Below are 15,004 nucleotides of genomic sequence, written 5' to 3'. Positions count from 1 at the left end.
CCTCCCTCGGATGTGAAGTAACCAGGCTATCTGTAGTTTTTTTTATTTCTCTCCTTTCCTAGCTTGGTGTGCCATGGACACCAGAGTCAGGTTGTTATCCCTCTACCATTGGAGGTGGCAACAGAGAATTGTAATATCCTTCTAGTAATAGCAACTGTGCAAGACCTACTAAATTATCTGAAGGTATTTATATTATGGTTAACATTGCATAATTGCTAAGATTTCTTTGTCCACTTTTAAATGAATGGCTTAATCAAAACCATAAATGGTTCCTTTAGTTTTCATAAGCGTCTATATTTTATAGACATGACATAATGCAGTACTGAACATGTCAACAACAGCTTAGACAGAAAAAAATGAGTGGATTATAAAGCTGAATTCAAAAGGAAGTAGTATAAAACAGATGTGCAATCTGTTCAGGGAAGATGTTGCTGTGACAACTTTGTGTCATAGAGGATAGGATGGCTTATAAGCTTACTCTAAAATCATCTGGCCTGCTTATGTCATGACACCTGGAACATTAAAGAAGTAAGATGTGCACAAAGTGGAGAAATTTGAACATATTGAATGGTTTATTGTGGGGAATAATGCTCACCACGACCCTTGCTTTTTATACTTGTATTCTCTTCTACGTTACAGCACAATAAAGGCTTTAGTTGGACATTGCCCCAAAGATGATTGTTTTTGCTGGCTTTAAGAATAGCCCAGAACATCATCTCACAAGACTGATGCAGAAGAGCTACCAAATGAACATATGACCTCTCTCATATACATTTTGTCAGCTACTACACACATTTCTGTACTGAATAATTACACGCATGGAAGAACTGTTTCACACACATAGCCAAACGTTAACTTGTGAAGCGGACACTTTAGCAGCTGTGATAAATTGTGTTAGAATCTTGAGTTGCCGCAACAACCCAAATGCCACAGAACTGTTTTGTTACTGTAGTTTGTCAGTTTTACATAAATATTCTCAGATATATTTTATTATCACTGATTTTGTGAGGTCCAAGTGGTTAAAAACAAGTGAGCTACAAGTGACTGATCATATGTACCGTGATTCTAAACTGGTAAGGTTGGCCTTCTTGAGGAAGCTCAGTATTTTTCGGGGGACATCCAAACAAGTTTTAAAACTGTATAAAAATATGTATCTACTCTGTATCTTTATTTGGCATTAGCTAAAACTGGAAGACTAATATTCAGTGGCCGTGCATTTGATTGCAAATCTGTAATAAATGTATTTTGTTGGAAGGGCTGGTGTATTTCTCCGTAGTATAGTACATTTTTTGGGAAGATCCAAAGTGTTTCTTTCAATGTCTTGGAGAGGCTTGGGCCACTTCTCTTTCAGTGGGACTCAATATGGTAAACATCTGCGAACTTATGAATGATTGCTTTTACACCTCAGTCAGGACAAAACAAGTTTAGCTAATAAAAAATATGTATGACTATTTGAGGATTGAAACCAGGAACCCAAGACCATTGTACTGCTGCAGAACTATCCAGGGGTTGTTTGCTTTTTCATATGCTGCAGAATCGTTCTACTCATCATTCAAACCTTATCAGCTGCTTAGAAAACAGCTCTGTTAGATGTGTTTTTGTTATTTTTTTTTCAGATATGGTCTGTGCACTTTTGGTCCCTTTCTTTAGATTACAGGTTGAGACCACAAAGAGGAGGTACCACTGATGTAAACTGTTCTAACATAAAAAGTGCTGTACATTTAATAAAAATGTGAGTTGAGAGTTTCATGTTTCATTTTCTTCTCTTTTTTCCTTTGTTGTCTTGGACACATGTTCCTTATGTTATGAAATGTAAACGTACATTAACTGTTGCAGCTTTGTCTAAATTGCTTTTGTGGTTTTAGGGATCCATGTCTCTCTCAGTCATAAAGGTACATGAGAAAGGCATTATATCATTGAAAAGACTACAGCAAATAAATAAATAAAATAGTGAAGAAGAGTATATACTAATTTCAGATGTCATTGCCCCAAATGACTTGAATGCTTAGGAAAAGTCAGTTTTGCCATTAATAGGAAGTCTCATGATTTTTGAATTATGTCTAAAGATTGCTTTTTTATATAACTGCAGTTACATAAACTACATTTTGTGCCATTATGTTTAGTTTTCTTTGAATATTTATATTTGATTTTACTGTCGGTAAAGCCATTATTTCGTAAAGTATTGCATTTAATGCTAAAGATAACTGAAAAGAGCTAAAGATGATTACATGGCTCTGACATTTTATAAATGATAAAGTTTTGTTTTAGATATTGCCTCAGAGAATGTGCTCAGTAGTTTAAAAAACAAAAACATATTCAAGAGTACTTTGAGGAGTAATGAGTGTGTCGAGTAGAAGGTGCAAGTTATACTGCAAAGTTATGCATGTAAATATTAACCATGGTACATTTACATAGTAGGATATATAATTAGGGATGTGTGAAAGTAACCAAGTGAGTAGTGTTATATCAGAATACATAGGGTCATAGGTGGTTACTAGGCCCAAGAGCCTTTTAAGCCTAGCCAAGCTTATCCCAAATTTACCAAAATATCACTGATGTGTGTCAATACCCAAAAGAGTTTCACAAGTTACAAATTGTTCCCATCAAGCATCCACTGGCTGCCCCCTGTCCATTAGTTACAGTGGGGCTAAACCAGTGGTAAATGTCATTTCCCTCCAAGTGGTCCAAATTACAACTGAATATGGTTAGGGATAAGCTTTGCTTCATATGGGTGGGAAGCCTGCTCCTGAGAAAGGGTAATCTTTAAAGACACATTCCTGTCCCTCTAACATGTCTTGTTTATGCCACAGAAAAGATTTATATCTTTAGAATGGGTTTTTCTGATGCCATTTCTTTTGCACATATGCAACAACTCTATCAGTGTGTGATCAGAGGATTCCTTGTAGGCTAAGCATAGAGCACTGCAGAGCAATATGTAGGAGACAGAATACAGAGCTAAGGTGCTGAGATGGCCCACAAAGTACTTGTTTACTTCCTGTATTCTAGTCATGAAAAACTCTGGTCTCTCAAGCCGTTTCATTTTCCTGTTCAGGTACATAATAGTTGATGGCTGGTCTGATTACATGAGTACAGTGGAACAATCGCCTGCTTGGACTTTAATGCCTTGCCCTCACTTATTAGTTGTGCAACATACAATTATTTTCTTAACACACTAGACATAAGGTAGTCAAAGGTCAGGTTACTGTCAACCTGCATTCCCAGATTCCTGACCACTGAGTCTGCTATTAGGAGCACATTATCAATATGGCAATTGCCAAGGGTGGCCATCTTCCCAAAGGGTACTTTAATGCATTTTCTTTACACTGAGCTTTAGTCTATTGCTCAGACAGCAGTTTTGACTATGTTGGGCCCTCTTAATGGTATCCATGTCTTTATGGGATTCAATGTCCTTACTTAGTTTGCAGCCTAGTTTGCCTAGTTATGGAAAACAGCCTATAGGGTGGTAAATATCTGGTCTAATTGAAGGAATAGTCATTTGGTATCAAGATTATTTATTTACTTATTTATGTTTGTTTACCAGGATAGCCTGACTAGGCAAAAATGCTTTTCACAGCAAACCTGGACAGAAAAGCTCCATGTTACTTATTAAAACATTAGAAACATAGCAGTTTATTACAGTTTTTAAATTATCCAGTGTGGGTTTGAGAAATACAAAATGTTTCCCAAAATATACATAACCATGAATAAAAGCAAATAGCATTCACATGATATAAATAAAAATAGGGGGCAGAATTCACATGTTGGCTATATGCAAGTAGAAAATAAAGTTCTGTCTTAACCATGTAAACTAAGAATGCTGAATAAAGATATACATAAAGGAAAAGAGAACACAGAATATCAGCTGATCGTAAATGTACAGAAAATGCAAAAGTTTTGTAGTTGAATAAAGTTGTGGTATTTTATAGCAATATAGATACCAGTTTCCAAAAGCTGGAATTTTAAGAGCTTTAGAAGAGTAAACTGAAGTTATGATGTAATGGATGCCCTAGTATAGAGAAAGAATGACGTGCAAATTACTTTAAATTAGTGTTAATGTTGAAGGAAGCACATAAGAAGTTGAATAGAAAGTGTGTACTGTTGCATAGAAAGATCTAGTGCGTGCTGATAAAGAAAACTCAGGGTAATTTTTCATAAGGGGCATTAAAAGTCAGTATTGTGTAGACTACACCAGACTTCACAGGTATCTAATTAGGCGTATACACTTGGCACACAGTGCATGCAGTAGGTTTCTTTTTCGTACCATTGAAAACTAAGTGCTCTGCCTAGATAATGAGCATATTCTAAGCCGTCAACTGTGCAATGATTGGTGTGATTAAGTGGCAGAACCAGGGGAAAAAAAAGAAACTTTAGTGTGTTTTTAAAGTAAACCCTGATCATAACTTCACTTGAGGGATGTGTAACAATTATTACATACCCCCCATACACTGTTATGATTGGGTCTTGCACTTGAAACTATCGGCATACATTGCTGGCTGACCAAGAACTGCTACCCACATAGCAGATACGGGGTACATGACCCTTTCCAAAAAATATATATATTTCCAAGGTACACTGAAAGATATTTTGATGTTATTTTCTTTCTTTTTTTTTTTTTTTTTCATTTGTCAACCTTGTTTATAATGGCTATGCAGACATTGACATGATTCCACATACAGTAGATGCAGAGATAGGTGTACAAATAGGAGCTTGCACAAAAATGATTTCTGGTAGAATATTATTCTAGTGGATTGGCAGATGTATTTCTGGTGCTTAAGTATTAGATGAGATCCTAATGTACTTCACATCACTACCAGTAAAATTGTTTTTATGCCATTCAGAATAACATGTTCCTCTACCAATTGAAATATAGGGTAGTACTGAGAGAGTTGTGATCGTTTAACAGTTGTATCTAGGATCTTGATTACTTTAAACACGCTTGTTTTTTTCTCTCCCTGAGATCTTTTATTACCCTTCTAGGGGCATACAACAGTGGTGCTGCATCTGAACATATTTTGATATGACCTTGCCCTGACAAATATATGCAAGTGAACAAGTCTACATATTTTTACAAAATATCATTTGCATCAAATTTAGTATTATGGTTAATATACTAAAGTTCATGCTTTTTGCATGCTTTAATGTTTAGTGATAGTTTTGACAACATTGATACTGACCATTGAGACTATTATAGAAACCTTGTGAAGAAACAGATTTTTAGATATTTATGTAGCAACCTTCATACACGTGTATCTCTGTGACTGCATAAAAATGTTTCACTGTCTCAAAACCTCTCAGATGAGCAATATAGTTGATTCACCATATTTTCAAAGCAAGGTGATATTTTTTTAACTTGGATATTAAATACCATTGATGCACGTTTTACTGTTTGCTCTGAATACATAAGCATAGTATGTGCTTGTCTCCTCACAGTGCATTGTAACCTTTGAACCTTTAAATACAGATTCTGAAAAAAATATTACATTCTGCTCCAGTATCTGTCTTAAAATCAATGTTTTTTTCATTAACACAGTGCTTTTAAACCAACAGCTACTTGCATTACTCTTAAACAGCAAAACACACATTCAGCAAATCAGTTGTGGCTATAGACATTTCAACATTTTATCATAGTTTGAGTTAGAGAAATTCTGTAAAAACATATTGCTCTTCTTACATAATCTTGCAAAATGTTTTTGACTTCATTTAGCCACAGGATCAATTAAGTATTTTACATGAACACACTTAAGTGCACAAGGTTTACTTTTCATTGCAGGTTTCCTTCTTGAATACCACCTTGAGTGTCACATGACTGTATTCGCATTACAAAAATGCATTTTCCCTATGTTCATTATTTTCATATTTCATACAGATTTTAATCTTGCAGATCTGTATTGTTTTAGTTATGTGCTAGGAATTCATTCACTCTTTAAATTGTAACTTAACTCCCAAGAATCAAATTGAACTGTTCTGTCATTTCTCCATATTCTTTCTTCTATTATTCAGGTTCCTGACAAAACATTATTACAGTACCACATTTCTCACCTACAGTCTTTTTTATGTATAAGTTTTAGTCTTCTTACTTGGATATGTATTTGTTCTGGCGCCTGTTGTACCACTGTTTCTGACATTTGCTTTTCTGTACACAGTGTCGTGTGATGAAATTGTGCGGGTTTAGAAAAGAATCCTGACTGTTTTCCATGCGTTATGAAGTGATTACTAAACACTATTCAATGCAGTGTGCATTAATCTGTATGAGGCATTAAAATATATATTTAGGATTTGTATTCTGTTTAATTTTGAAATCAAAATGTTATTTTTATGAACTTGTCAAATTATCTAATGTGTACATTAGGGTGGCAGACCAAACATCGATACAACAGCATCACTGATTTATTAAGTGGTATTTTGTAAAGGTCACATATACTAATGTTTGTAAAATACTTCTGTTTCAGAATATTCTGGCTTTAAATCCCTGTGTGCGGACTCATGCTACCTTGAAGTCTACACAGACAACTAAAAAAGAGAAGAAGCAATGGAAGAGGAATGCTGATAAAAACTGCAATGTATGTACAGTTTAACATTACGTTTTTTGAATTTTGGATAACTTTGCAACTGACAGACAAGATGGATGTATCAGAAGTAGTTGTGAAAACATGCACTGCAGTTTGAGTCCTTTCATGTTTTCCTAACAAACTTTTCTAACATTGAGTAGTTTAAGAAGTGTTTCCAGAGGCATTACATTTTGCATATTTAACTGGGTAGGTACAGTGGTCTGAAGGCACTTTTCATGCATGGTTCAATCCTTAAAGGCATATGACAGATACAGCAATGGTATAGTTATAATAGCAGCATTAGAATGATACAGACTTGGAGGTTTCCAGGGCAATAATTCTATCTTGTTATTATCAGTACATAGAAAATATATAGTAAATATACAAATGTAAGAACAAATGATGAAAGCAGTTCTAGTATGTTAAACAGCTGAATCGTGTATAAATTGGAGTCATCCAGTAATTCAGTGGATTATGAGAAAGTGGAGAAAAATGGAGAAGGCATAGTACCTTGGAGGGATGGCCCAGTCAGTCAGGATAACGCAACAAATGTTATGAGTAAAAAAAATAGAGTGGGTGAGATAAACATCTAGGAAAAAGGACATAGTAAAACCGAGGAGTAAAGATGAGAGCGATATCCTAGATGTAAGGAGAAGTCCACCATTTTTCTCATTCTTGAATTTAGATTTAACTTATTTCTATTTTATTTAGCCTGTTCATTTATCTTGCAAGTCTAAAATGTTGATATTTTTCAGAAATGGCTATAACATTAGGTTTAAGAATGCTATACACTTTGTGAGATTTAAATACTTCTCTATTTAAATAGGTAAGGCTGTTTTTATTAAAATTGCATCTGCTTTCAACAAACTTAGATCAGATTTTTCATCCATAATCGGCACAAGTGACTTTCTGTTTTATAATAGTTATTTTTAATATTCTACTTGAGCTGATAATTAATTACTGTAAGTAATGCATTAAAAATTCAGATAGCAGAAAAGTAATATGAGTTTTTAAATACTATGTGTTCCAAATTCATTCAACAGCCAAGTATTTAAAAGAGGAGTTTGTTTTTATCCCATGTATTTTAGCTACATCGATGAAATTATAATGTTGGTTCAGCAGGAAAGAATATTTTTTGTAGATCCAGAATATCTCATACTAAAGAATTTAAACCTTGCCTATCACATGAAAAGGATCTGCTGGAGAGACATATATGTATCCTAGAGACTATCACTTACTTGGAACAGGCTCCCCATGCATGTGAAACAGAGTTCCTCCTTGACTAATTTCAACTGCATCTTGGACAATTGGATAAGGAACAGGACATTCATCCTTGGTTTGGCACCTATGTCTTTAATGAACATAAGCAGCCTGTAAATGGTCATCTACCAGACCCCTGCTTGTAAGTGTTTTCACCTCCCAAGCCCCTGTTTAACTTATCAATGGTACCAGAACTTGTCAGAGATTTGGGATGCATGGCTAGGCTTAAAAAGGCCATTATGGTCATTAGCCTAGTAAATAGCTATGAATACATATGAACTTGTAAGACATACGAGTAGAATAGATGATTTTTAGAATACTTTAGTTCAAGATCAGAGTTATTGGCACAGCAGCATTTTTTACATGAGGTGTGTGTATGTGCGTGTCTCCCCCCCCCCCTTCTCTCTCTCTCTATATATATATATATATATATATATATATATCTATATATATATATATATATATATATATATATATATATATATATATATATATATATATATATATATATAAATATATATATATATATATATAAATATATATATATATATAATTTTATATATATATATATACACACACACAGATTTTTGTGTATGTGTATATGTGTATATATATATATATATATATATATATATATATGTATATATGTATAAATGCAATGTACCATATCTTCTATAGTAATTCTTTTGCAGTAAGTAGAGCAGTAAGGGTTCAATGTATAAATTAAATTCAGTAAAAAGGGGGCAGCCTTCCTTGACTTCATGTTTTACTGTGATTTAGAAATGCAACTTTTTGTTAATAAAATTATTGGCCAGTTTCATCAAGGTCTCTGCGATACTAATACCTTCATCTCTGAAATAATTCATAAAAAAACTTACATCTCTGCTGATATTCTTACTGGTAGTTCTTCGAGCATGTATAATCTTTGCTCAACTAAGTACCCAGGTAAAGACATTAATACATACCTTGATCAATTAAGTTTTCAGTGCCTAAGCCCTGTAACAATCATCATTCCTTCAGCAGCCCTTGAAATCAAATAAAATATTAAATACCATAAAACTGAAGATGGGTAAAGCCTATGGCCTTGATGGGTTTCCTTGCAAATGTACATGATTTGCAAAAGTTATTACAGTGCTTTCTGCTTTCATTCAAATGTTAGTTTAAATTGCCTTTTAGGCACATATTTCAACATGTTGAAGGCTATTTTAATCCCAAGGACTAGCACTGATTTAACAAACCCAAATAATTGTAGATGTATTGTTATTAAATGTTTGATTAAGGTCTTTGCATCTATTATTGTCAACAGATTTAAGTTCTTCCTTCTGTTGTTTCTCCAAGCCACAGGCAAACTAACATTCACACTGTAATACTTAAATTTTTACAATCATTAAATCTTACTAAAATAAAAATTGTATTTTTCTCTTGCCTTAGAACCTTGTAAAGCATTTGACAGAGTTCATACTGATTTTCTAATGACAGTTTTGATTCAGTATGTTTTTTCTGAACATTTTTGCAATCTATTAAGTAACTTTAGAGTAATTCTTCAAAACAGTTAGTGGTAAAAGAATATCAGTTTATTCAGATGCCATGTATGGTACTTTTAAATGTCCTGTTTCCCATCTATAACACATTAATAATGAATTCTTAAGTGTGTGGCAGATTGCAGTAATTTGGCTTAAAGAACAATGTGTGTCTCTCTCTCTCTCTTTCTCTTTATATATATATATATATATATATATATATATATATATATATATATATATATATATATATATATATAGGTCCCCTACAGAAGAATGACAGCTGAGAAGACCAAAACCCACATAACTGACACCACATGGTCGACAATCAAAATGTCGACAATGGGGAAACGCTATGTCTCCATAGTGTGGAATGGAAAGATTTCCATTCCTGCACTGTAATGCAATCTCGGAGTTGGTATATTAAAGTTACGGGGGTGGGGTGGGGGACGGAGCTCCCCACAGGGGGTGCAGGGTGGCATAGTAGCCCTGCTAGCACAAAATGAAATTTTATTTTCCTTTTTTTTTGTGCAGTAATTGCGTTGTCGGTGTTTCGATTGTCAACAATGTGGTGTCGCCGTTTTGTGCTTTTGTTCTTGTATAGGTATATATATGTATGTATATATAGATTATATATATATATATATATATATATATATATATATATATATATATATGTGTGTGTATATATATATATATATATATATATATATATATATGTATATATATATATATATATATATATAAAATGTAATATAAACTTTTATTTGCATATCTGTATATATATTTTTTCCGAAAAAGTCTTGTAAATCATTAAAAAGACGAAAGCGTTAATTTATCTGGTCGGTCTATATGTGCTTATTTTACTCAGTGTAAATTCTTAGAGTTTAACAGTTTATATATATATATATATATATATATATATATATATATATTATTCTTAAGATTATCTTAAATGATTTCACAGGGATGATGTCTGCTTTTCAGCTCACTTAATTCAGAATTCAAGGTTAACGGTTCTTGGATGGTAACATTCCTCTAAAATCATATCATGCAATGTATTAGAAGGAATATCTATGAGCATAAAATGCATGCTGTTTATACTCTCTCACACTGTATTGTCAAATATTTGTTATCACTATGAAATCCATTTTGTATTACAAGAGACATTTCTTAGTCTCTTTGATCTTTCACAAAATCATTTTAACTATTTTTCTAACTATAGGAAGCTTTCAGTATCATTATCATCATGGAAGCTCAGTGTAACATTGAATTACGATACTTAAATTTTCCCACCTTATTTGCTCTTCTTTCTCAGCCAGAGTTTTCATCTGTCTTCTTCATATCAATGTGACTTTGTGCATTGATCTTTGACCAGAGTTCCACAGGACTGTGATTGGTGCAAAGCATACTTGTCTGTAGTCCGTGTTACAAAGAATGTTAACAGTCAATGCTTTATTTCCTGTGTTAATGCTGTAGTCATTTTGTCTGTGTAGTAGTTCACCTTTTTCACCTTTGAAGATCTTCAATTAAAACACTAATAGCATTCAAGTTTGATTATAGGCACCTACTTCTTTGTATGTCGCAAACAACTGTGTTTTGTAAATATTTTTATTTCATCTTTTAAAATAATGAATCCAAGAAGGTTTTATGATAAATAAAATGAAAAGATGGTTAAAGCCTTCATCAGTGAGACTTCCAGGAAAACAGCAAAAGACGTGAAAAAGGATAAAACCCTCCTTTCTAGTGCATATTATCGTTAGGGTGTTAATCTCATAACTACTACCAGCACTGTGACAGAGTAATAAAATCCTAGCTATGGCCCAGCTGACCAAGATTCGATTAGTGGCTTGGACATCTGTAGTGCCACAGGGAGGGATGGGTATGCTCATCCCAGGATAGAAGTTTTTTCCATCTAGGCATTTCCTGTAAGGGAGGTATAGTTTATGGGTGGGGGAGGGGGTAATAGCACTCAGATGTAAACAGGTGAATGCAGTGGTGGATGGGGGCAAGGGGTAGGTCATAAATGAAAAATCCCCCTATGGAAGCAGTCAATAGTAAAACACTCCAGGATGCCCTTAGGTTCTGCACTTGCCCCAGTTTTAGAACAGTGGTAATCTAAGGGCTGTAAGATGGTCTAGTATACCAAACAGTGGTTCAGGGCACAGGGATAAAATCGAAGGAGTGAAACAGAAGGTCATCCAAAATTACAAGAATATTCAAATAACCCCAAAAAAGCATAGAAAGTACTTTCCAGAACTACCAAAGTTTTGCTCCCTGGCCTAAGGATCGATGCATGTGTTTAAATCCCATGCATTGGTCAGAGCAGTGGATGGGAACTTGGCAGTGCTTAACCAATCTAGTCCACAATGACAGACGCTGCTAATAAAGCATCATTTATTTCACTACAAGTTCTTTGGAAGGAAGTATTTTGAAACATTGCAGTAAAACATGATGAAGCAACAGTACCTTTGTCAGACATGTGTTCATCTGAGGATAGAGCAGAGACCAGCTTTTTTACCATTAAAATAAAGTACCCACACACTACCATAGTTTTAATTATGTAGCTCATACTGTTTTATATCAGTGCTTCATTTTAAAGCCAATTCAAGAGGCTTCAGTTTATTCTTAGATTTAATGCCTAAATTATGTCGAGAAGTTGGATATTCCAATTGGACAAGTAGTAGTTCAACACTGAAATACAGATGCGATGATGTACTTGCTTTAAAAAGGACAGATGTGGAAAGATTTACGTAAGTGTGAAAAGCATCCTGAAATGAAGAGGTTAAAGGCAGGTCATTGGCAATAATGTACTGTCTTGTGTAACTGTCTGTATGATATTATTTTTGACTTGAAAAAGAAATGTAAAATGTGCATACCTTTTACACCCCAATATCAACAGTCCCATTATAAATAATAAACTATCTTACAAGAACAGAACTTCTCAAAAATTTAATCAACAAAATGTTAATCAACAAAATCCATATGAATAATAGCACGCACAGCATTTACTTTTTTCACTTTGGCAGGAAAAGTAGTTAAATATAGCTCCAGAATTATGAATAGTTCCCTTGTATCCTGAATCTTTACAGTCATCTTTCTGCACTTTGAGATAAACACAGTTAAATTACTTCTTACAAACCAAATAACACTGTTGGTTGGTAATATTACTTCAGGAATGTCAAATGCAGCTTACTTAGATGGCAACCTCATGCCAAGTGCAGCCATTGTGTTTGGAAGATTGGTTGCTTTAAAAAAGGTAGCATTATAGAGCATTATTTCCATTTGTGGAGGCCAGGCTCTTCCTCTAGATCATTTTTCATTACATGAAAGAATTCAAGGCCAGTTTTAGATTTATCAAATTTGTTCAAGGTCAGAAACACAGAATCTGTCAGAATGGCAAACTCAAGATTCTTTTTCCCTTAAAGCACAAACCACATGTTGTAGTAACCTTACATATGAATAATGCCTATTTTCACATTCTAATTACACATCCTGACAAAGTACCTTAAATTCCTGATGTCTCAACATAAGTTTCAGTTTTCCCCTCTGCCATATGGACTATTCTCTGCTCCCAGAATATACACTGAATGCAGATCTACAGTCTTTGTATACCACATAAGGCAGATCGTAACCTTCTTCCCATCTCTGAATCATTGCTTGGTAGTGGCAGAAACAAAAGTACTATCGGTGTAGCACACAGAAAAGGCAGTAATGTCTGTGAATAAATGTAAGTTACAAAAGCCTTCCCTGATAGCCCCCAAGATTGAGCTTCTGAAGTTATAGACTGAGGATAAGCAAAGATTCACGCAGCCATGACAGAATTTACTTAGCAGCCGACTATCACAAAATTACAGTTTCTAAGCATTCTTGTGCCAGTGTGTTCTTGCATTTATCTAGTTTTTTTTATACAGTACTTTAGGAAAAGACTCTGTGACACTTACAATGTAGAGGATCACTCCACATATATACTGGACATAACTTCCACAAAAAATCCAGTATCTTATTACCACCTCTTAAAATTTAAGCTTGAAGATCCCACCTAAGCAACCTGTTGTGAGGCTGCTGTTTTGTATGGGAATTCTTATTTTGTAACCAGCTAAACATGAGTAAAGCAGTTCTCAGGGCCCTGACAAGCCACTGAACACAATTTTCAATAAGAAAATGACTATAAATGTAAGACAGTACTACGGTTATTTGGAACGTAGGCAAGGGGGAAAATAATCTATCAACTCTGCTAACAGGCAGTTAAGACTTCATGAGAGCATTAAAACTCTGGTTGCTTTATTCAGCAATTCATGTTTCTGGTGTACAGAATCATTTGTCTGATGCATTAAGCAGAAAAAAAATGCTTTGGCATAAAAATGTTATTAGGTGGGCATCTGCAAGTTTACCTCTGGCTGATATTATGCCCTTTTGGAAGTTTGAGTGCATCTGCAAAATGGTGTTTGCCAAGGCACGCAAGGTCTTTGGACATACCTGTTTGGCAGTACTTGCAATCCTAAGTGGTAACTGGATGCACGTGTTTAAAGAAATTGTGCAGAACTGAACCTGTTTCCTGCACATCACAACTACTAGATCAAAAATTTGATGCCTTAGTTTCTTTTGAGACAGCTTGAATGCTTTCTACATACCTTGGATTCCAGCCTTAAAGTACTCCTGTGCAAGTCTTCTAAAATGGAAAGTACCACTCAAAACAGAAGACCAACCAAGTCTGTTTCTAATACATCCCTGTTGGTTGTTCAAGAAAGGCATGATGCTCTCTGCTATCGAAGACTGATCACTCTTCACCATGGCCTTTACATCTTTCCAGATCCTTGCTAACTGAATAACCATGTCAGAAACCACATCCTCATTTCAAAGCCCTACAAGAAAAAGGGCTTTCATTGTGTGATACTTTAAACCTCCTGTAGTTAGAGGTCCATGAGATATATGTAAACAATCCCGTAAGGACATCCTGTTTCAGCTAAATGGCTTATGAATGTCCATGCATTTTTAATTTTCCTTTTTAAGTCTTTATGGATACATGGTGAGACATTTTTTGGTTTGGGTGTTGGTTGGGATATTTTGCAGACACTTTAATGGTTATGGACATCTGCTGGATTTAAAGAACCTGTGTTTCTGAAGTATAGCCAAACAGCCCACTTATGGTGTGCTGATGAGTTGATAAAAAGGATGAAACATGCATGTCCACGGCTAATGAGGTTTGGTTTTATTGGACTGAATGGGCCTATATTAAAGGAGGTTTTAAGGTATTGCAGACAAAACTCTAATTGGCTAGGCTTTTCTTTTAGTTTTTACTAACTGGTTTATCTGTGAGACCTTTTTACTTGATTTCAAAACCCTGGATTGATCAACCATTTTGATAGTGACTCAAGTTGTGAATCCTAAAAGGAAGTCAAGGGATCTAATACAAGAACATTCTACATTCAGAAAAAGAGGTTTCTTTCGTAGTCTGTCTAACCAGGTCACATTTATTTGCATTGCCCCACTACTTTGCAAGTTAGCCAAAGTTCATACCTCTGCAATGTCTACTTCTTTACTAATAGCTTCCACAAATTTCATTTACACATCCATTAAGGTTTTTTAAAGTAATTCTAGGATTATTGCATCAAAGAGAGAAATTACTTCTGCTTTGGAATTAAACTTTCTGATAAATAAAATGAAAATAAAAAT

General features: G+C 34.4%; 1 protein-coding gene across 1 annotated transcript in view; it reads left to right on the top strand.

The window, feature by feature from the left end:
* Positions 1-15,004, top strand: part of DPYD (dihydropyrimidine dehydrogenase) — a 4,342,678-nt gene that overhangs the window by 407,128 nt on the left and 3,920,546 nt on the right. Inside the window, exon 2 of the mRNA XM_044085707.1 lies at positions 6,450-6,560. Within this exon, the coding sequence (XP_043941642.1) occupies positions 6,450-6,560 (111 nt within the window). The remainder of the gene's footprint in view (positions 1-6,449; positions 6,561-15,004) is intronic.

The sequence above is a fragment of the Protopterus annectens genome, chromosome 10.part0, assembly GCF_019279795.1.
Source record: "Protopterus annectens isolate FY-2018-M chromosome 10.part0, PAN1.0, whole genome shotgun sequence".
NCBI lineage: Eukaryota > Metazoa > Chordata > Ceratodontiformes > Protopteridae > Protopterus > Protopterus annectens.
Note: the sequence above shows the minus strand (reverse complement) of the source record. Positions and strands in the feature narration are given on the sequence as shown.